The sequence below is a fragment of the Haemaphysalis longicornis genome, unplaced genomic scaffold, assembly GCF_048455015.1.
Source record: "Haemaphysalis longicornis isolate Haplotype H1 unplaced genomic scaffold, Haemaphysalis longicornis Haplotype H1 scaffold_1, whole genome shotgun sequence".
NCBI lineage: Eukaryota > Metazoa > Arthropoda > Arachnida > Ixodida > Ixodidae > Haemaphysalis > Haemaphysalis longicornis.
Genome location: NW_027526203.1, coordinates 149510451 through 149525248, shown reverse-complemented (window position 1 = coordinate 149525248; position 14798 = coordinate 149510451). Strand labels below are relative to the sequence as shown.

At 47.6% G+C, this 14798-nt stretch overlaps 1 protein-coding gene across 3 annotated transcripts in view; it reads left to right on the top strand.

Annotated features, from left to right (window-relative positions):
• The window catches only part of LOC144137916 (uncharacterized), a 42311-nt gene extending 27513 nt beyond the window's left edge, over window positions 1–14798 (top strand). For all 3 annotated transcript variants that reach the window (XM_077669939.1, XM_077669946.1, XM_077669955.1), the window contains exons 5-6: window positions 2865–3056; window positions 12585–14798. In XM_077669939.1, the coding sequence (XP_077526065.1) occupies window positions 2865–3056; window positions 12585–12755 (363 nt within the window). In that variant the 3' untranslated portion in view covers window positions 12756–14798. The remainder of the gene's footprint in view (window positions 1–2864; window positions 3057–12584) is intronic.

Here is a 14798-nt window from a genome sequence, read left to right as displayed (position 1 = left end):
CATGCTTGTTCGGGCAGGGGCTGACAAGCGGCCTGAGTTTCTGGCACGGCGTCCATATTTCAATCGCAACACACAAAGCAGCCCTCTTTGTCTACTGGCCTGAATACATATGACATGGGTGAGACTGTGTAGGGCGACAATGCAAGCTGGTCTGGGCTTTAGCGCAACTGAGCTGTAGCGTGAATTTCCCAGAGCGCTACAAACCAATAAGACTGACACGGCCTGTGAGACAATTATTCAACAAAAAACCTGTTTCACTTTGCTGCAGTTTCTCGTATGTTCAAAGAATGCACCCAAATGATTAGAAATAAGGCAATAGAAGAGATATTTCTCATATCACTTATGGATACCAGTCTTTACAGGATCCAAACTAAAACAAAAACCTGTTGTTTGTGGCACTCTTCCACCCCAGCTGAACAAAAGGCAACCATGTTTCGTCACAGCAGCTCTGCTCTGCTGTTCTGAAAGAGCAAACATGTGCAGAGGGCTCACACGTCAGCGTGTCCCCTGCAGACTTCTGCTCTGACTGGAGGACATCAGAGGACAAACCCTCATTGGTGTCCTGCCAGAACCCTCTCTTCCGGCCGAGCCAAGTCCGCACGGAGATTCTGTCTGGGCTGGTTGAATTGGGGATTGTTCTCCATGTGGCCACCATGACAGATGCTCGAGTCCCTACGGCTTAGTGAGCGAGCGGAACCACTGTCTCCGCCGTGAGCGAAGTTTGCACCACTGTCTCGTATACTATCTTCATTTAGCTAAAATTAAGCCTTTAACTTTGTTGCCAGAGCATGGAGTCTGGTCCACCGTGCATGAGTACTCACACCCTTCCGTTGGGACTACTAGTACGGCTTGGCAGTGCTTACTGTAGCAGAGCTGCTCGAGCTCGCCTGTTATCCTCTATGCTAGTCTGCAGTGCCTGCACGTGTGGAGGAGTAGGAGTTGGTGGCAGTGTGGTGGTGCTCTCCAGACCCGCTCAACTGAGAGGGAGCAGGCACAACTTCACAGGTCGCGACAAGGGGAAGGGCATGCGCATCCCAAAACGACAACTCCTGCCAAAGAGTTTCATTTCATTGCTTCCCATCAAGTCGTGATCGCAGGAAAGTGTGGTTTGGTGCGCCCGCCCTTCTGAATGAACCGTGTTGCCTAGTGTCCTTAGCGTGCTTTACCGTTTACCGTGTTAATTGAAGCAAGAGTAGCCGTTTGCCACTGAAAACGAAAGGATTGCACTCTGCAGTTTCTTCATTCCGGCTTACCGGCTGCCAAGTAGCGACATCTGGCGAATTCGTCTCAAAGCAAATGACACAAAAGTTTGTTGCCCAGAACTGTTCGCTTACGCTTGAAATAGCTTGAATCTTGGACGTTTTAGATTAAACTCTCACAATACAATAGTTTTCTTTCAAAAGAGCTGTATACTTCTGCTGTAGAGCTTAAAAAAATAGAAAACATGACCAAGTATTGCATTAACCAGAATTCACGCCTCCGCTAAATATTTCGATATAGAATGAGTAAGATATATCGTAATGATTCCGCAGTTACCTATATTACCTTGCCCAACACGATTCTAAAAGCATAAAAGAGCCATGCTAGTTCATAAAGGCATCTGAACCATTGGAAGCGTGAGAGGCTGGAGTAGGGGCGGAAATTTCGCTCGCTCTTCTGAAAAAAAAAAAAAAATGACGTTTATTGTACTCCTGATCATCATTTAGCAAGAATGTAAGAAACATCAACTAAGATTGCTTGTATGAAGCGCCGAGCGCAGTGCATTTGCTGTGCCGTAAAGTTCCGAAAAAACACCCACCCAAAGTACGGTGATATCCAGTGAAAAATACGAGATGGCCGAACTTTTGGGTCAGGTGCGAAAAACTACGAAAAGGTGGCCAAACAAAACTCCGGAGATATCAAGAAAAAATTCGAGACGGGCGAACTTTCGGGTCAAGCGCAGAAAGGACGAATAAGTGACCGCATCTACACATGAAGAGATGATTCGGGTTTATTGTTCACTCATCGGTGCTAAAGCCATCGATTTTATGGCGTGGGCACGTCTTTCAGTATGAATATTTCACCCGTAAAAGGAGGTGGGCGATGTTTCAGGGGAGGGCGTTCTCTGGGAACTTTACGGTAATCTAATCAAGATGCGAGCGTACATTTCGCCGATGCAGGGGGCTCGCTACTACAGTCGCTAGAAATTCTAGCCTCTGTATCGCTATGTAGCAACGGTAAAAGTAAGTTACCGTGCACGGAAACTCTCGGGCATGCAAGGTCGACTTCCGCAATCACCAGTACCTCCTGCTCAAAGTCCATAAGGACTGAAAAGGTAGCGTTAAAAAAAAGGGGGGGTGCGTTGTCGTCTCGTGTGCAACCCACTCGCTGAAGTAACCATGGTAACGACGATGCTGTAAACCAACGCGGGTAGAACCGCCGCCGTCAAAAATCGCGGACATTCCGGCGGCCAACCATGAAATGAGTGCTTCGCCTCGGACAAGGTCGGACTATTACGTCATCGCAAGCCGCCGAGCCAACAAATAGTTCTGTCTCGTCGGGGTAATAACTTTTGTTAGCGGGAGCGAATGTGCTTACTATTTTTTTAGTTGCTTCTACAAGAACTATAGAGTAGATTTCTGACACAAACAAAAACACTTTGAAATCCATCTCAGGGCCCCTTCAAGATGTGAACAGGTTTTTTTCCTTTAGTAAAGTTCGGTTGGAAGTGGCACCTTGTCTGTTTTGTTTGTTTGTTCTCGTGTCTGCGTTGTTTGCTCCCTTCAACGCTTTTTGCTTGTGTCGAACCAAGTGGCCTCCATCAAGCTTTTGCTAGTAAGTGGTGTTGTAGCTCCGAGGGTGGACTCTGCCCTGCTGCTGCACAGGGCAAGTCGGTGGCCTGGCTGCTGGACACGTGCAAAAAGTCCCGCCAGTACGTCATGAACCTGGTGGTGAAGAAGCGGCGTGTGGAGAACGACCTGGGCGACGTCCAGGGCTTTGTGGTGACCGTCAAGCGGCTGGCCGACCAGATCGCCGTCGACATCTCCAACACCATCCCCCAGACTGGCCTCGAGAAGGTGGGTGCGGCCTCGGCCAATCCACTCATTTCTGGGACCATGTGCTGGCAGCTGCTGTGCTCGTTTTGTTTCTTTTTTCCAAGTCAGCCATGGCATTTGTCCCATCTGTTGTGTGCGGAACTTTACTGCGAGCACTGGTGCCGATTCTAGGTGCAGTGCTTAGATGGGCACGCTTAGGGCAGCCCATAGCATAATTCCCTCATCAGACGTTTAAATATACCGCATTTACTCGTGCAATGAACCCACTTTTTTTTTATGCAGCATGAATTTGGGGAAGGGTTCATTATGCAGAAAAAAGTTGAAACAGATTTTTAAAATTTGAAATTTCGTACTGTAAAGATGCTAAGAGAAGCAGTTGAAATGCGTGATCGCTGATGATGATGTTGGTGATGGCTCGCTGATCGAAGGCACATAGCTGACGATGGTCTGCTCCACGATATTTACACTTTATTACAATATTTACAGCTCAATTACAACCGACATTGCAGATCCGAGCTCGAGGAGAGCTCAAGACGAGCCCGCATCGAGCGGGGCCCTCTCTTCCCCCTCTACACCGGACACCTTGGTTTTATTTTTAAAAAACGCCTCCAAGGAAGGCGGAACCAAAGAGACAGAGAAGGACACACACTGAAAATATCTGGCCATTCATAGGCCACACAGCCGCCACAGGCGGAGCTCATAATTAGGCAAATGGACCACTCCTTGTCCCAAACTCCTTTCCCATTTCCACGCAAACTAGATGTCAATGCTCAGAAACGATTTGCACCGGGAGCCACGAGGCGAAAAACAAGCTAACCAAGTCTGACGCATTGTTACAAAGATTCAGGAGTGGCCTCAAAGGGCCCGGCAAGGCCTACACTCCCTGAACCCCACATGCCAACAAACGCCTGCGGTGTGTTGCCACTTGTTTACCAAAGGTCGCCGCCGCTGCACCATGCCTGTTTTCGCAGCCAACGGTTTTGAGAATTTATGTACAGTTATCGCTCTGTTTCCCGTCATCCCCGAACTATCCATTTCAAAACAGACCACAGCATGTTACTGTTTTGAAAGAAAGCCGTCGCCGCCGCAGCCACCGCTTTGACATTTCGCGTCTTGATGATGAGTTCACCCAGCTATTTATGACCTGGCCACTGCAGCTTCCGGTCCCGCGCCCGAGCCTGGACACTCAACGCGCCTGGTGCGGGACCACGCGGCACTCACCCCTCGCGTGCTTCCGCGAATTAGGGCCAACCGATTCCCTGTTGCAGCCAAAGTGCTAAGCGGTGTCCGCCGCCCCCGAGAAAAAGACAAAAAAATGCCCCCGAAGAAAGTGCTTCCATCTGTAGCGCGTCGCGCCCCTCGGCCCCTTTAGACCGTAGACACTCAGTATGGGCCTCTACATACTATCGTGATAAATTGAAATACGAAAAACGGAGCATGTGGCCTTCAGCACATGTCGCGCATTCTGGCGACGGGCAGCGTATGTGCAGTGCGCACAAGTTACGAGAGTTGGTGTCCAACACTGATATGGAAACACTGTCGTCCGGCGTGTGAGCGTTTTGGTTTGTCTTCCTACCGCATTTGGCGCTCGCTCACGAAAGCGTCATCTAACTTTGTTGCTGCGATGAGTAAAAACGGCGCACGCAGCTACAGTGTAGACCGCTTATAACGTATGTCGCGGGAGCCGCAAAAATCCGCACTATAAGCGGTACCGCACTATAACCAAAACGTGCGCGAATTCAACCAAATCGCCACATACATCTCAAGTCATCCTAAATTTTTTATCACCCAAACGCACACAGCCTAAAAACGAAGGAAGGGTTTTTATTTCGTATTATTTTTAACATTAGCCGCTGCTGCCGGGTCTCACACATTGCAAAAGCGCGGTCTTACGTACGGCGAGTGCGGCTTTAACTTGCGTTTTGTTTGTGTTTTAAGAGACCATGGCTGCGTTTTTTACGTCTATGAAGATGTCGCAAAACATGATAAAAAGGCCAGCCGTTTTTTACCACACCTTGTGTTCACGATGCCGAAGGCGGCTGCTTATCAGCGCAACGTACTGGTGGTGGAAATCTTCGCGTGGCTCGCTTGTTCGGGAAGAGCGGTGGCTTATCTGCACAACGTTCTAAAGCGTGAACCGCATGGAGCGATTTCTCGCGAAAACGTGCAGCGCACGCCGCTGGCGCGGTGACGCCGGTGCGGATACAACTGACGTAATGTGTGCGGTGCGGTAAGAGGCGGCAACATGGCGTCGGCACTGGCCGTGAAGCGGTGCAGGCAGCTCCAGCGACCACTTCTAACCGCTCGCTGAAATGCCGCACGAGGCGCAAGTGAAGATGCTCATGCAAGAAAAGAGCTGATAATGTGACCGCAAAGTGGAATATAAACTGCCATCCACGCTGCTTGTGAAAGCGCCCATCAAAAAATACCGCGGTGGTAAGCCTAAACTAAAGTCCCTTCATCTGATCGAGGGACTTTAGTCTAAACACCTCTGGCGCGGCTAGCCGGCTCGGAGTGCTTCGAATCTACCGCCATTAGGTGCGCGTCTTTCAATTGGTGCAAGTCGTCAGGCTCCTCCCACTGCCACGCGAAGAAGCCACCGCGAGCGCGGAATCGTAGACGCGAGCATGATAAAAACGCACGCGCAACGCAAAATTCGTGTGCGAAAACGAGCCATGCGGTTCACGATTAATAGAAACAACTTGCCAAGCGCGGACGGGGAGCTGGTCGCTATCTTCCGAGGTGCATCAAGCAAGGACAGCTGTGGTTATCACGTACGCGCGAACTAAAGGGTGCCTATTTTTTGCTTCTGTGTCGAAGTTAGAGGAGAGCAAGGGGTGCGTGCTGCGTCAGATGGCCGATTTCATCATTTCTTTTTTTTCTTTTGCTACCCTAAAACGATGCCCCAGCTGCGCCGGTCGATGAGCAGACCCGCCGAAAAACCGCACTATAAATGATATTGTGCTTCGGCCAACCGCATCTTAAGCGGTATGCTTATACATTGAGTTCTATGGGAGGCAAACCGGTGGTCACAAAAAAACGCGTTATATCCTGTCCCGCACTATAAGCGGTTACGTTAGAAATGGTCTACACTGTATATCCCTTTATTTTTATTTCGTGCTGAGCGCCAAACTGACTATGAAAATATGATGGTCTTTCCATATCAAGGTTGGTCACGAACTCTCATAACTTCTTCCCACTGTGCACATGCGGCCCGTCGCCAGGATGCGCGGCATATACTGAAAGCCACGCACTCCGTTGTTTGTATTTTAATTTATCACGATAGTACATGAAAGAAAACAAAACATTGAAGGCCAGTCTTGGCAATTAAGCGATCGAAGCCCCAAACTTAACAGAAGCACTGTCAAAACTTTACCTTTCTAGTAAAAACGCGTAATTATGTAACCAAATTTCTATTTTATTCACAAGCTAATGGCCCCCTACTCGCCATCGTCCCCCTACTTGCCATTGGAGCTGTCCTCCTCTTTTGAGTCACTTGCGGCTTCACGTTTATTGTCGGCCCGCAGTGCATCGTCTTCTGTGCCGTCAAGGCACTCCAAAACTTCTTTTCCCACACTGGGAAACGTCCCTTCTTTGGGCCCACGAAGCACATGGCAATCCCTGCTCATCGCCCAAACCTTCTGTCTTCGCCAGCAGTGTACACGCACTGTGTCAACACTGAGGTGCGGCCCAGCTGCGTGGGTTCCATGTGCTGTAACGCATGCTCCAAAACCTTCAGTTTAAAACCTGCTGTGCAGCTCATGTGCTGGCCGATGGTAGGCTGCGCACCAGGAGCACAAAATAAGGTTGGAACACAACTGAACAACAAAACCGTGGAGTGTAATGGCGAAGTCGTGGAACAGCACAGAGCAGGAAAGGAGTGCGGAGTGCATTTCGTGGTTTGTTCGCACACCGCAGCGCTTCCGTGGCACTACACGCAAGAAGTTTTGTTTTGTGCAAGGTTTGTACAACCCCTAAACTCATATTCACCCCAAAAGCTGTACAGCGGGCTCAGAAGCTTCAAAAAATTTGTCCTGGTCCCGGCAGAAGTGTTCTGTTGTAGCTTCACAGTGGCTTTTCAGGTGGATGTCACATTTTGTGTGTGTGTGGGTGGGGCGGTGCATTAGTGATTTTTGCTCTCGAAGCGAGCGTGATGTGAATACATTATTTGAATCGTGGGGAACTTTTAGCTATTTCCAGTCGCAAAACAAACTTCTAATTTCTCAAGCATGCTTCAGTAACTAGCCTGTAGAAAAATAAAAGGTTCACGTAAATGAGCTATGGCATAAAACAAGCACAAAGAAGCTATCCTGTTGCTCCCGTAGGTTTATCAGTGGCATTAGATTTTATATGGGGTCAGCGTTCACCCACTGGTGCCTCCGTGTGATCGGGGTGAAGTTACTGTAAAACTGTGTATTCTGACAAGCTTTATGATTAGCACAATTCCCTTAAAAACAAGGAATGTCAATGGCAGTTTTATGGACTTCCATGACACTCTAGCATAAAAACTTTGTATCGTGCAACACGAGGCATGAACAATTGATCTTGTTTATAAGCCCTCTCAGGCATATTCTCTAGTCCCTTTGAGCGCAGAGCTTTGTACACAGCAGAAGTAACTGCAGTTGTGTTTAACCATGGTTACTAAACTTTAACCGTGGTTATCGCAAACTGCAGTTTTTGCTGTTACACGCGAAGTTCCAAGTGTAGTGACAGCAGTCACGTGGTTGTGAGCGTAACAAAATTAAATTAACAAGATTTTAACGTCGTGATAAAAAAAACAAAAGAGAAGCAGTGTAAACAAAAGGAAATATCGTTAAAACAGTTTCTTAAGACCCAAATGCAACGCACTCACGCACGGCGAGTTTTAGGAAGGGGGCTTCCCCAACAACTCACAACAGGCTTGCATTTCTCTGGCTGGCTCGGTGTTAGAAACTTTAGGCTTTGCATTGCGGTGGATATTTGACCGCTGTTTTCTCTCAAACTGTGAATTACAATCCAGAGCACACTTTTTCACCACACTAACAGTCACTTTTGCATGTGTGAAACTTCTTTTCTGCGATCAGATTGCTGCCATGGCCTGGGCCAGTTCGAGCCACTTCCAGGGCCATGTGGGCAGGCGCGCCGGCGTGTTTGAAAGCATGGCCGACGTGCGCGCGGATCGTTTCAGAGTGCTGAAAGTGTTTCACGATTGCCTGCTTTATCCTTTTTTTGCGAACGCCACGCGGAATTTACGAATTTAGGACAGCTATTATCGAGTGGATTGGGAAACGAGCCGCTGCTTTCGCTTCAGTCGTGGTCAGGGCAGTCTTGGTGACTGCATGAGCGACACGAAAAACGTAAGCTCCTCTTGGGGACAGCTTTGGGGCGCCCGCTATTTCGGCTCTGTGAGGGCCTTCGTCTCCTCCGCACGCCAGGTGATTTTTCTTTTGCCTCCACTTGCATCGGAACTGACTCGTGTGATTTTGAACGCTGCGGCTGTGGTGACTGGGGCTAGTGTGACTGAACTGAGGTGGCCAAGCTCGGTTTGCGTTAACCATGGTTAGTGGGTTAACCGCAGTTTCGTCTGTCATGTAACGCAGCAAACAGTGGTTTTGTCTAACCGCATTTTGCTGAACCATGGTTAAGTGTGCCCATGTAACTAGGGTGTAAGCTGACTAATTGGTTGGTCGCAGCTTAGTGATAATGTCAAATTTTGATGTCACTGCTTGGGAAGCGACTGAAGCATTTTGCACTTGGATGTTTGGTGAATTTTTAACCCCAAACCTCGCACATGCTGTCCATGTGCTGTTGTATTTCAAGGCAGGCTGATTATCCGAGTGCAGGGGTGAGACAGCTGCGCATATTGCGCACTTTTGATACAAATCTGCTTTCCTGCGCCAGGCTGCTCCAAAAGCTCAAAAATTGCAAAAATTGCGCCAAACTGCTCCAAAACAGTCTGACAGCCAAGGATATTAACGCTCCCGCCAGTTTCAGTGGGGAAAAATGCTTACTGACGGCATAATTTTCCAGCACCGCCAAGGTGATCCTATTGGTAAAGGTTTAATCGATTGATCATTCAATAAAACCCGCATAAAATTGTCCCCAAGATAGTTTTTTCGAAGGTCACCATGTCGGGTTGCACATGTTATATTCTGGGAGATTTTTAAAGTTTTCCCATGGAAAACAATTGCAAAGTCCTGTAGAAAAAATACGTATGTGTACTCAGGCGACAAACTACTGGTGAAAATTGATGAAAAGACGGCAATTTTCGGAGCGCCGTATCTCCGGAATGACATTACTGGGTGCCGCCGTCTTGCTGTGTTGAATATTGGAAAACATGGCCGTCGGGCGAAGGAGTTGCTCGTGGTTCAGGCAGAGTAGAGTGCTCTTCTCTGATTTCTACTGTGGTTTTGGTTATGGGGGTGGTTGGGTTTTTATTTAGTCGTTTGATCTGTTGAGGGAAGTTGCGTGACTCGAAGAACGGGAGTTCATCAAAAACAACGTGGGGCCCGTGAATTCGCCGTGTTTCGGCCTCGAGTGAGAGGCGCGGTGCGTGCTTGAAGTGAAATTTCGGACTCATTGCGGTGTTATAATAAAACGCTGAATTATTGCTGCCTTTGACAGCGAACTTGCGAGTGGCGGAAATGGGACAATCGACACTGCAGAAGTGGCGGCCAAGGCTACATCGCCGCAAAACGTTCAAGCAGTGGCCGATAGCGGGACGGGCTATTGTTGCACGCTAGTAATAATGGTTTATCTATCTGAAGTTAAATTTAATGCCAAGAGGGAGGTGGATAAACATACGGACGTTATTCAAATTGCGATCGTAGTGAATGCGCACCTTGGGGATTGAAATGGCAGGGCTGGTGGGGTGCGAAAATTTTCAGCTCGCTTTGCGCAACTTTTGCCATGCCTCTACAATTGTGTGTAAAGCCAAGTCGGATTACAAAAATAATAATTTCAGCATTCACATGATAATGAAAATGCCTTAGGATTGCTTAGTTTTTCGATTCAATGTTTTCAACGGCACTCCATGCTATCTATGCATAGCGCCTAAGAATTTATAAATGGCTTGTAAAAAGGTATGCAGTTTGTGCCTTGTAATACTCTAGTTGAAAAAAAATTCATTCAATGGCTGTTTCAGTGTTGTGTACGTTCAAAACCCATTGAAAATTGCACTCCCCCCTTCCCCCCGAGTTGCCAAAAATTTGATTTTTAGGCTTCTAAGGTGACATAATAAATGTCAACATCTGCTCCAAATCAAGTTCCATCTGCTCCAAAATCGAGATTTCGCTGCTCCGAAAACTGCTCCCAAATCTGATTCAGCTGTCTCACCCATGCGAGTGGAATAGGTCAAGAGTAGCACCTGTGTTAACACTTTCAGTTCCTTGTGCTAGTGTTGAGCGAGGTACGGCCTAGCAAAATGTCCTTCTAGATGGCAAGCTTGGCCCAAATCCTTCCCATTATTGCTTGTGCAATACGCAGTATTTGCTCCTTGGATTTTGTCATCTCTGTGAGCAGCGGGTGAGCCCGTTTTGACCTGTACAGCGGCTCAGGGGCTAAGGCGTTGTTCTGTTGAGCCCAAGGACTCGGGTTCAAAAGGGAAACCGGCCACGTCTCTAGATTTCCGCACACGTTAACTCTTTCGTTACAGCGGAAAAACGGCCGATTTTAAGTGCTTCTACAAAACGTTTTTTTTTTTTTTTCTTGAGCTACTGGACACACGTAGCCTTGCTATGCATGAAATTGTAGCTTATAGATTGCTCTTCCAAACACAAAGCAGCAGTTTTGTTAAAGGTACAATTACTTACAGTTCATTCGTCAAGTAATCAGAAAAAAAGCCCCCAAGAAAAGTATACGAAAAACACAAATCGGCACTTTTACTGAGACTAAAAATTATTTTAGGTATTTTAAGATATACAAATTGTTCCTATGTTCCTTGGCTATGATACAATATACAACTCAACAGTGTACACCAAGTTTTGGATTTTTGAGGCCCCGTCAACCTAGCGCAACTGACGGCTGTGCCACGCCGCGAGGGCACTCAAGGGTGAGTGAGTCTCTGTAAAATGTGCATCCAAGTACCGTACTTACCCGATTCTAACGCGCACTTTTTTTTCCGGAAAAAAAGGTCGAGAAATCGCATGCGCGTTAGAATCGGATACGAAACCGAAACAGCGGAAATTTCGTCCCACCCATCGCCATCGCCATGTCAAGGTGGCGCTAAAGCTTTTAGCAACAATTTTTCGGACGCAGGAAGCATAGGCGCCTAGGCTTTTCTATCGGCGTTCACACAAATCGTCAAATCGTTCCACTTGAGCGCTTGATAACAGCAATGGCAGCAGGGGCTCTCACGCGTACAAAACGAGCGGTCGGCTGAAGCGTGCGCCTCTGGAGAAGCTCGCGGGATGGGCGTGTGAGGCGTGGGCCACGATCCCATCGACCATGGTTGAACGTTAGTTCAGAAGTGTGGCATCGCGAACGTGCTTGACGGCACCGAGGACGAGATGTTGTGGTCAGCGGAGAGCGACGAGGAGTGAGATGAGTGAGATTACTTCGGGAAATAAATCACCCGTTTCTCTCGCATTCGTTTTTTTGCTCACACAGTTCTGTGCGCGTTACAATCGGAGGTGCAAGTTTTTTGGTTTTTTTTGTCAGGAAAATCGGGTGCGCGTTAGAATCGGGTAATTACGGTATACTCTTTTGTGTCCTCGCACAAAATTCTTTTTAGTTCGGTGGTAAAAAACAAGAAAAAAAATCGAGCGCTTTCGACAAGCGTCGCACCTGAACCCTGCACCGCTAATCTGACACGAGCGCCAGGTTATCTTGAAGGTGATAGTGCGATACGGCGCGGTGCATTTGGCAAAATATCCCGGCCGTACGTTGTCGAGACCCTAAACACAAAATCAAAACTGCAGTCGTCAGATAAAAAGCACGTTTTGTTTATATATACAGCGCGGAGTCACAACGGAATTACCTGCCAGCGCTTGTTGAAGTGTGAGGCACCTGAACCGGAGCTTCGTCGTCCTAACTGAAATCTGAAGATCCCACATCATTGCTTGACCCCTCACTGCTGCTGGAATAAGAATAATCGACAGCAGGAGCTGCCGAAGTGCTTGCTACAGCAGTCCGACTGTGTGGAGCGCGGCGCGAACCCGACGCCATTTTTTCTCCTCCTCCCCTCCCCCTTCGGTTCAAATTTCTCTTGCTACGCCGCCACCACACGAGACACATAAACAAACGAAACCGAAATTGAAAAAGAAGTTGCCAATGAACACACCAGATGGCGATAGTTGTCTGTGGAGAGCGGTTTTCAGATTTTGCGGGAGATTTGAAATCATCGGACGCCGGCTTCCGATTGCCTATGGCGCTGTCGTGAAAGAGTTAAAGATCCCCAGGTGGTCGAAATGAATCCAGAGCCCTCCACTGCGGCATGCCTCGTGCGAGAGGCGTAGCTTGGGTGCCTAAAAACTCACGCAACTGCGGCCTCCTCTTCTGCTCCAAGAGCTGCCCCACTGTGTCGTTGGGGGATATCGGTGAGCATCCAGCGGTTGTCCTTGCGTTGTGCAGATCCTGGCGGGGGAGAAGCTGCAGCTGGACAAGGACACGGAGCAGATAATCCAGACGGTGATCCACGCCGACCGCCCCATCACGGAGAAGCACCTGCTGCAGCTGCTCGAGCTGCAGGAGACCATGGAGCACCCACCCGTTGAGCTCAACGCCCTCATGGAGAACCTCTGAGCGCCTGGTGTGAATGCCTCACTCCCCACGCTCGAAACTGCTGCCATTCGTTTTGTTCCCGCATTTGCAGGGCTGATTGGGTGTCACTGCACCCCCTCGAACCTTTCCCTGAGAGCAATGTCAGGGTGAGAAGTTGTTTTCAGTGTAGGCTGCACCTGATTCGATCTGTTGGAAGTTTCAAACTACTTTTTTGTCCAAACTAAAGTGTCATGGGGATTTCCCTTTTTTGTTGTCTCAGTGCAGGGGCTGCACCCTGTAACGGGAAAACAGACTAGGATATAGGAGGTTTAAAACTGAATTTACCCCCTAAGTTTGTGTGCAGGTATTTTTGAAAAAGTAGCAAACAAACAGGTTCTGTGCACAGTTTCTTACATATGGAAGGAACAAATTCTATTGAACAGAATTTCATTCAGCGAGCGAACTGTTTCTGTTCGATAGAACGTGGTAGCAGTTTTTCAGCAAGTAATTTTGAAGGAGATAATTTGGTGGTAGCGTTTGGTTTAACAAACGCCGTTTGGTTATTCTAGAACAGACTGCAGTGGGGCATGCAGGTGTAATGCAGCTACAACGAGGGAAGCAGAAGCAGTGCTTTAAAAAAGTATCTATCGCACTGTTGCGAGGTGGCCGTTTTAACCATATTGGTGCTCAGTGTAGAGCTGGTGCCTTTGCCAGGAGCTGGTACTGAACCCTAGTGCCTGCTCACTGTGTAGACAGGCGCCTTCAAATATGTGCACCGGTGCATTCTGTCCTGTGCGGCAGGTTTACGTGTGAAATTCCTTTCAGTGTGAGTTGTGTTGCTGTGTGCGTGTGAAGAGGGTTGCGTTCACTGGTCGCTTCACACTGTGTTTGATCTCTGCTCGCGATTGCGAGCCTGTTCACTGCGTGCACGAAGCGTGTACGTCTGCCTTTTGCTGAGGCAGGATTTTTCACCCATGAACCATTGTTGTTAACCAAATAGTGCAGCTGCGAACAGATGCTATGCATAGCTGCAGGTACAGCTTCTAGCAGTGGTCCATGTACTACTTGTGTTAACGTTTGTCTACTGCAACCTTTCGATACTTTATTTACCTGTTGGGTTCTTAACTAGCCTAGTCCTTTCACATTTTTTTTTTAACTGAGAAGTTTCAGACATAGGAAAGCCTTGCAATATCATGTGTAAACCGTGTTGTGCCTTATACACCAAGAAGTGCCTTAATCTGAGAGCATAAATATTTTAGTAAGTCGGTTATAGGCGTAGCCGTGTTTACTCGTACGGAGTATTGTGGGAAGTCTCGAAGTGCCTTGTGAGAGTTTTCTCAACACATTAACCAAAGGAAATTTGCGTCTAGCTAATGCAAGCCTATTTGAGCTAAAATGTAGAACTACAAAGCACATCCATTTCAGACAGCTCTATTTTTTTTCCCTAACATATAACTGATGCTTAGAATGTCTGCAAGCTTACAAATGCCGCTTGCACCAAGAACCTAAAGGAAAGCAGAAGTGCTTGTGGTGAATTGTTTTTATGCCTCATTGCTCAAACAAGCCACCTTTGGATTGGCCTGTAACCCACATCAGAAATGCAAAGTAGGAAAGTTGCTGGTGTTAATTTTTGCATTTTTTGTCACTTCGAATTGCACAAAGGACCTACGGGAGTTTACTTTTTCCATCTTTTGTCTTGTATCTATGCAACAAAAAGTGTTCTTGAAACTCAAATGTACACCCACATTTCCACTGCCTCGTTGTGCAGTTAAAACCAGCGTCACTGGTGGCATCATCTGTACAACGCGTCATTTTGAACTCTTCTGTTGCTTCCTTTTTTCCTACCAGATTGCCTTTGGTTCTTTAGGACTCATCTTATTTCGCATATTATTGTAAACATCTCCATGGACGCCCAATGATATGGCACCATTTTTTTTTTGTTACCTTGACACAAAGGTCACTTCTTGAAAACTTCTCTATTTTTGTGATCATTTTTCATTATCTTCTCATGATCATTTGATGTGCGAGTAGCCGTTCTACGTGTACAAGCCTCTACTGCCATGTAATAAAGAAATGTATGTTTCA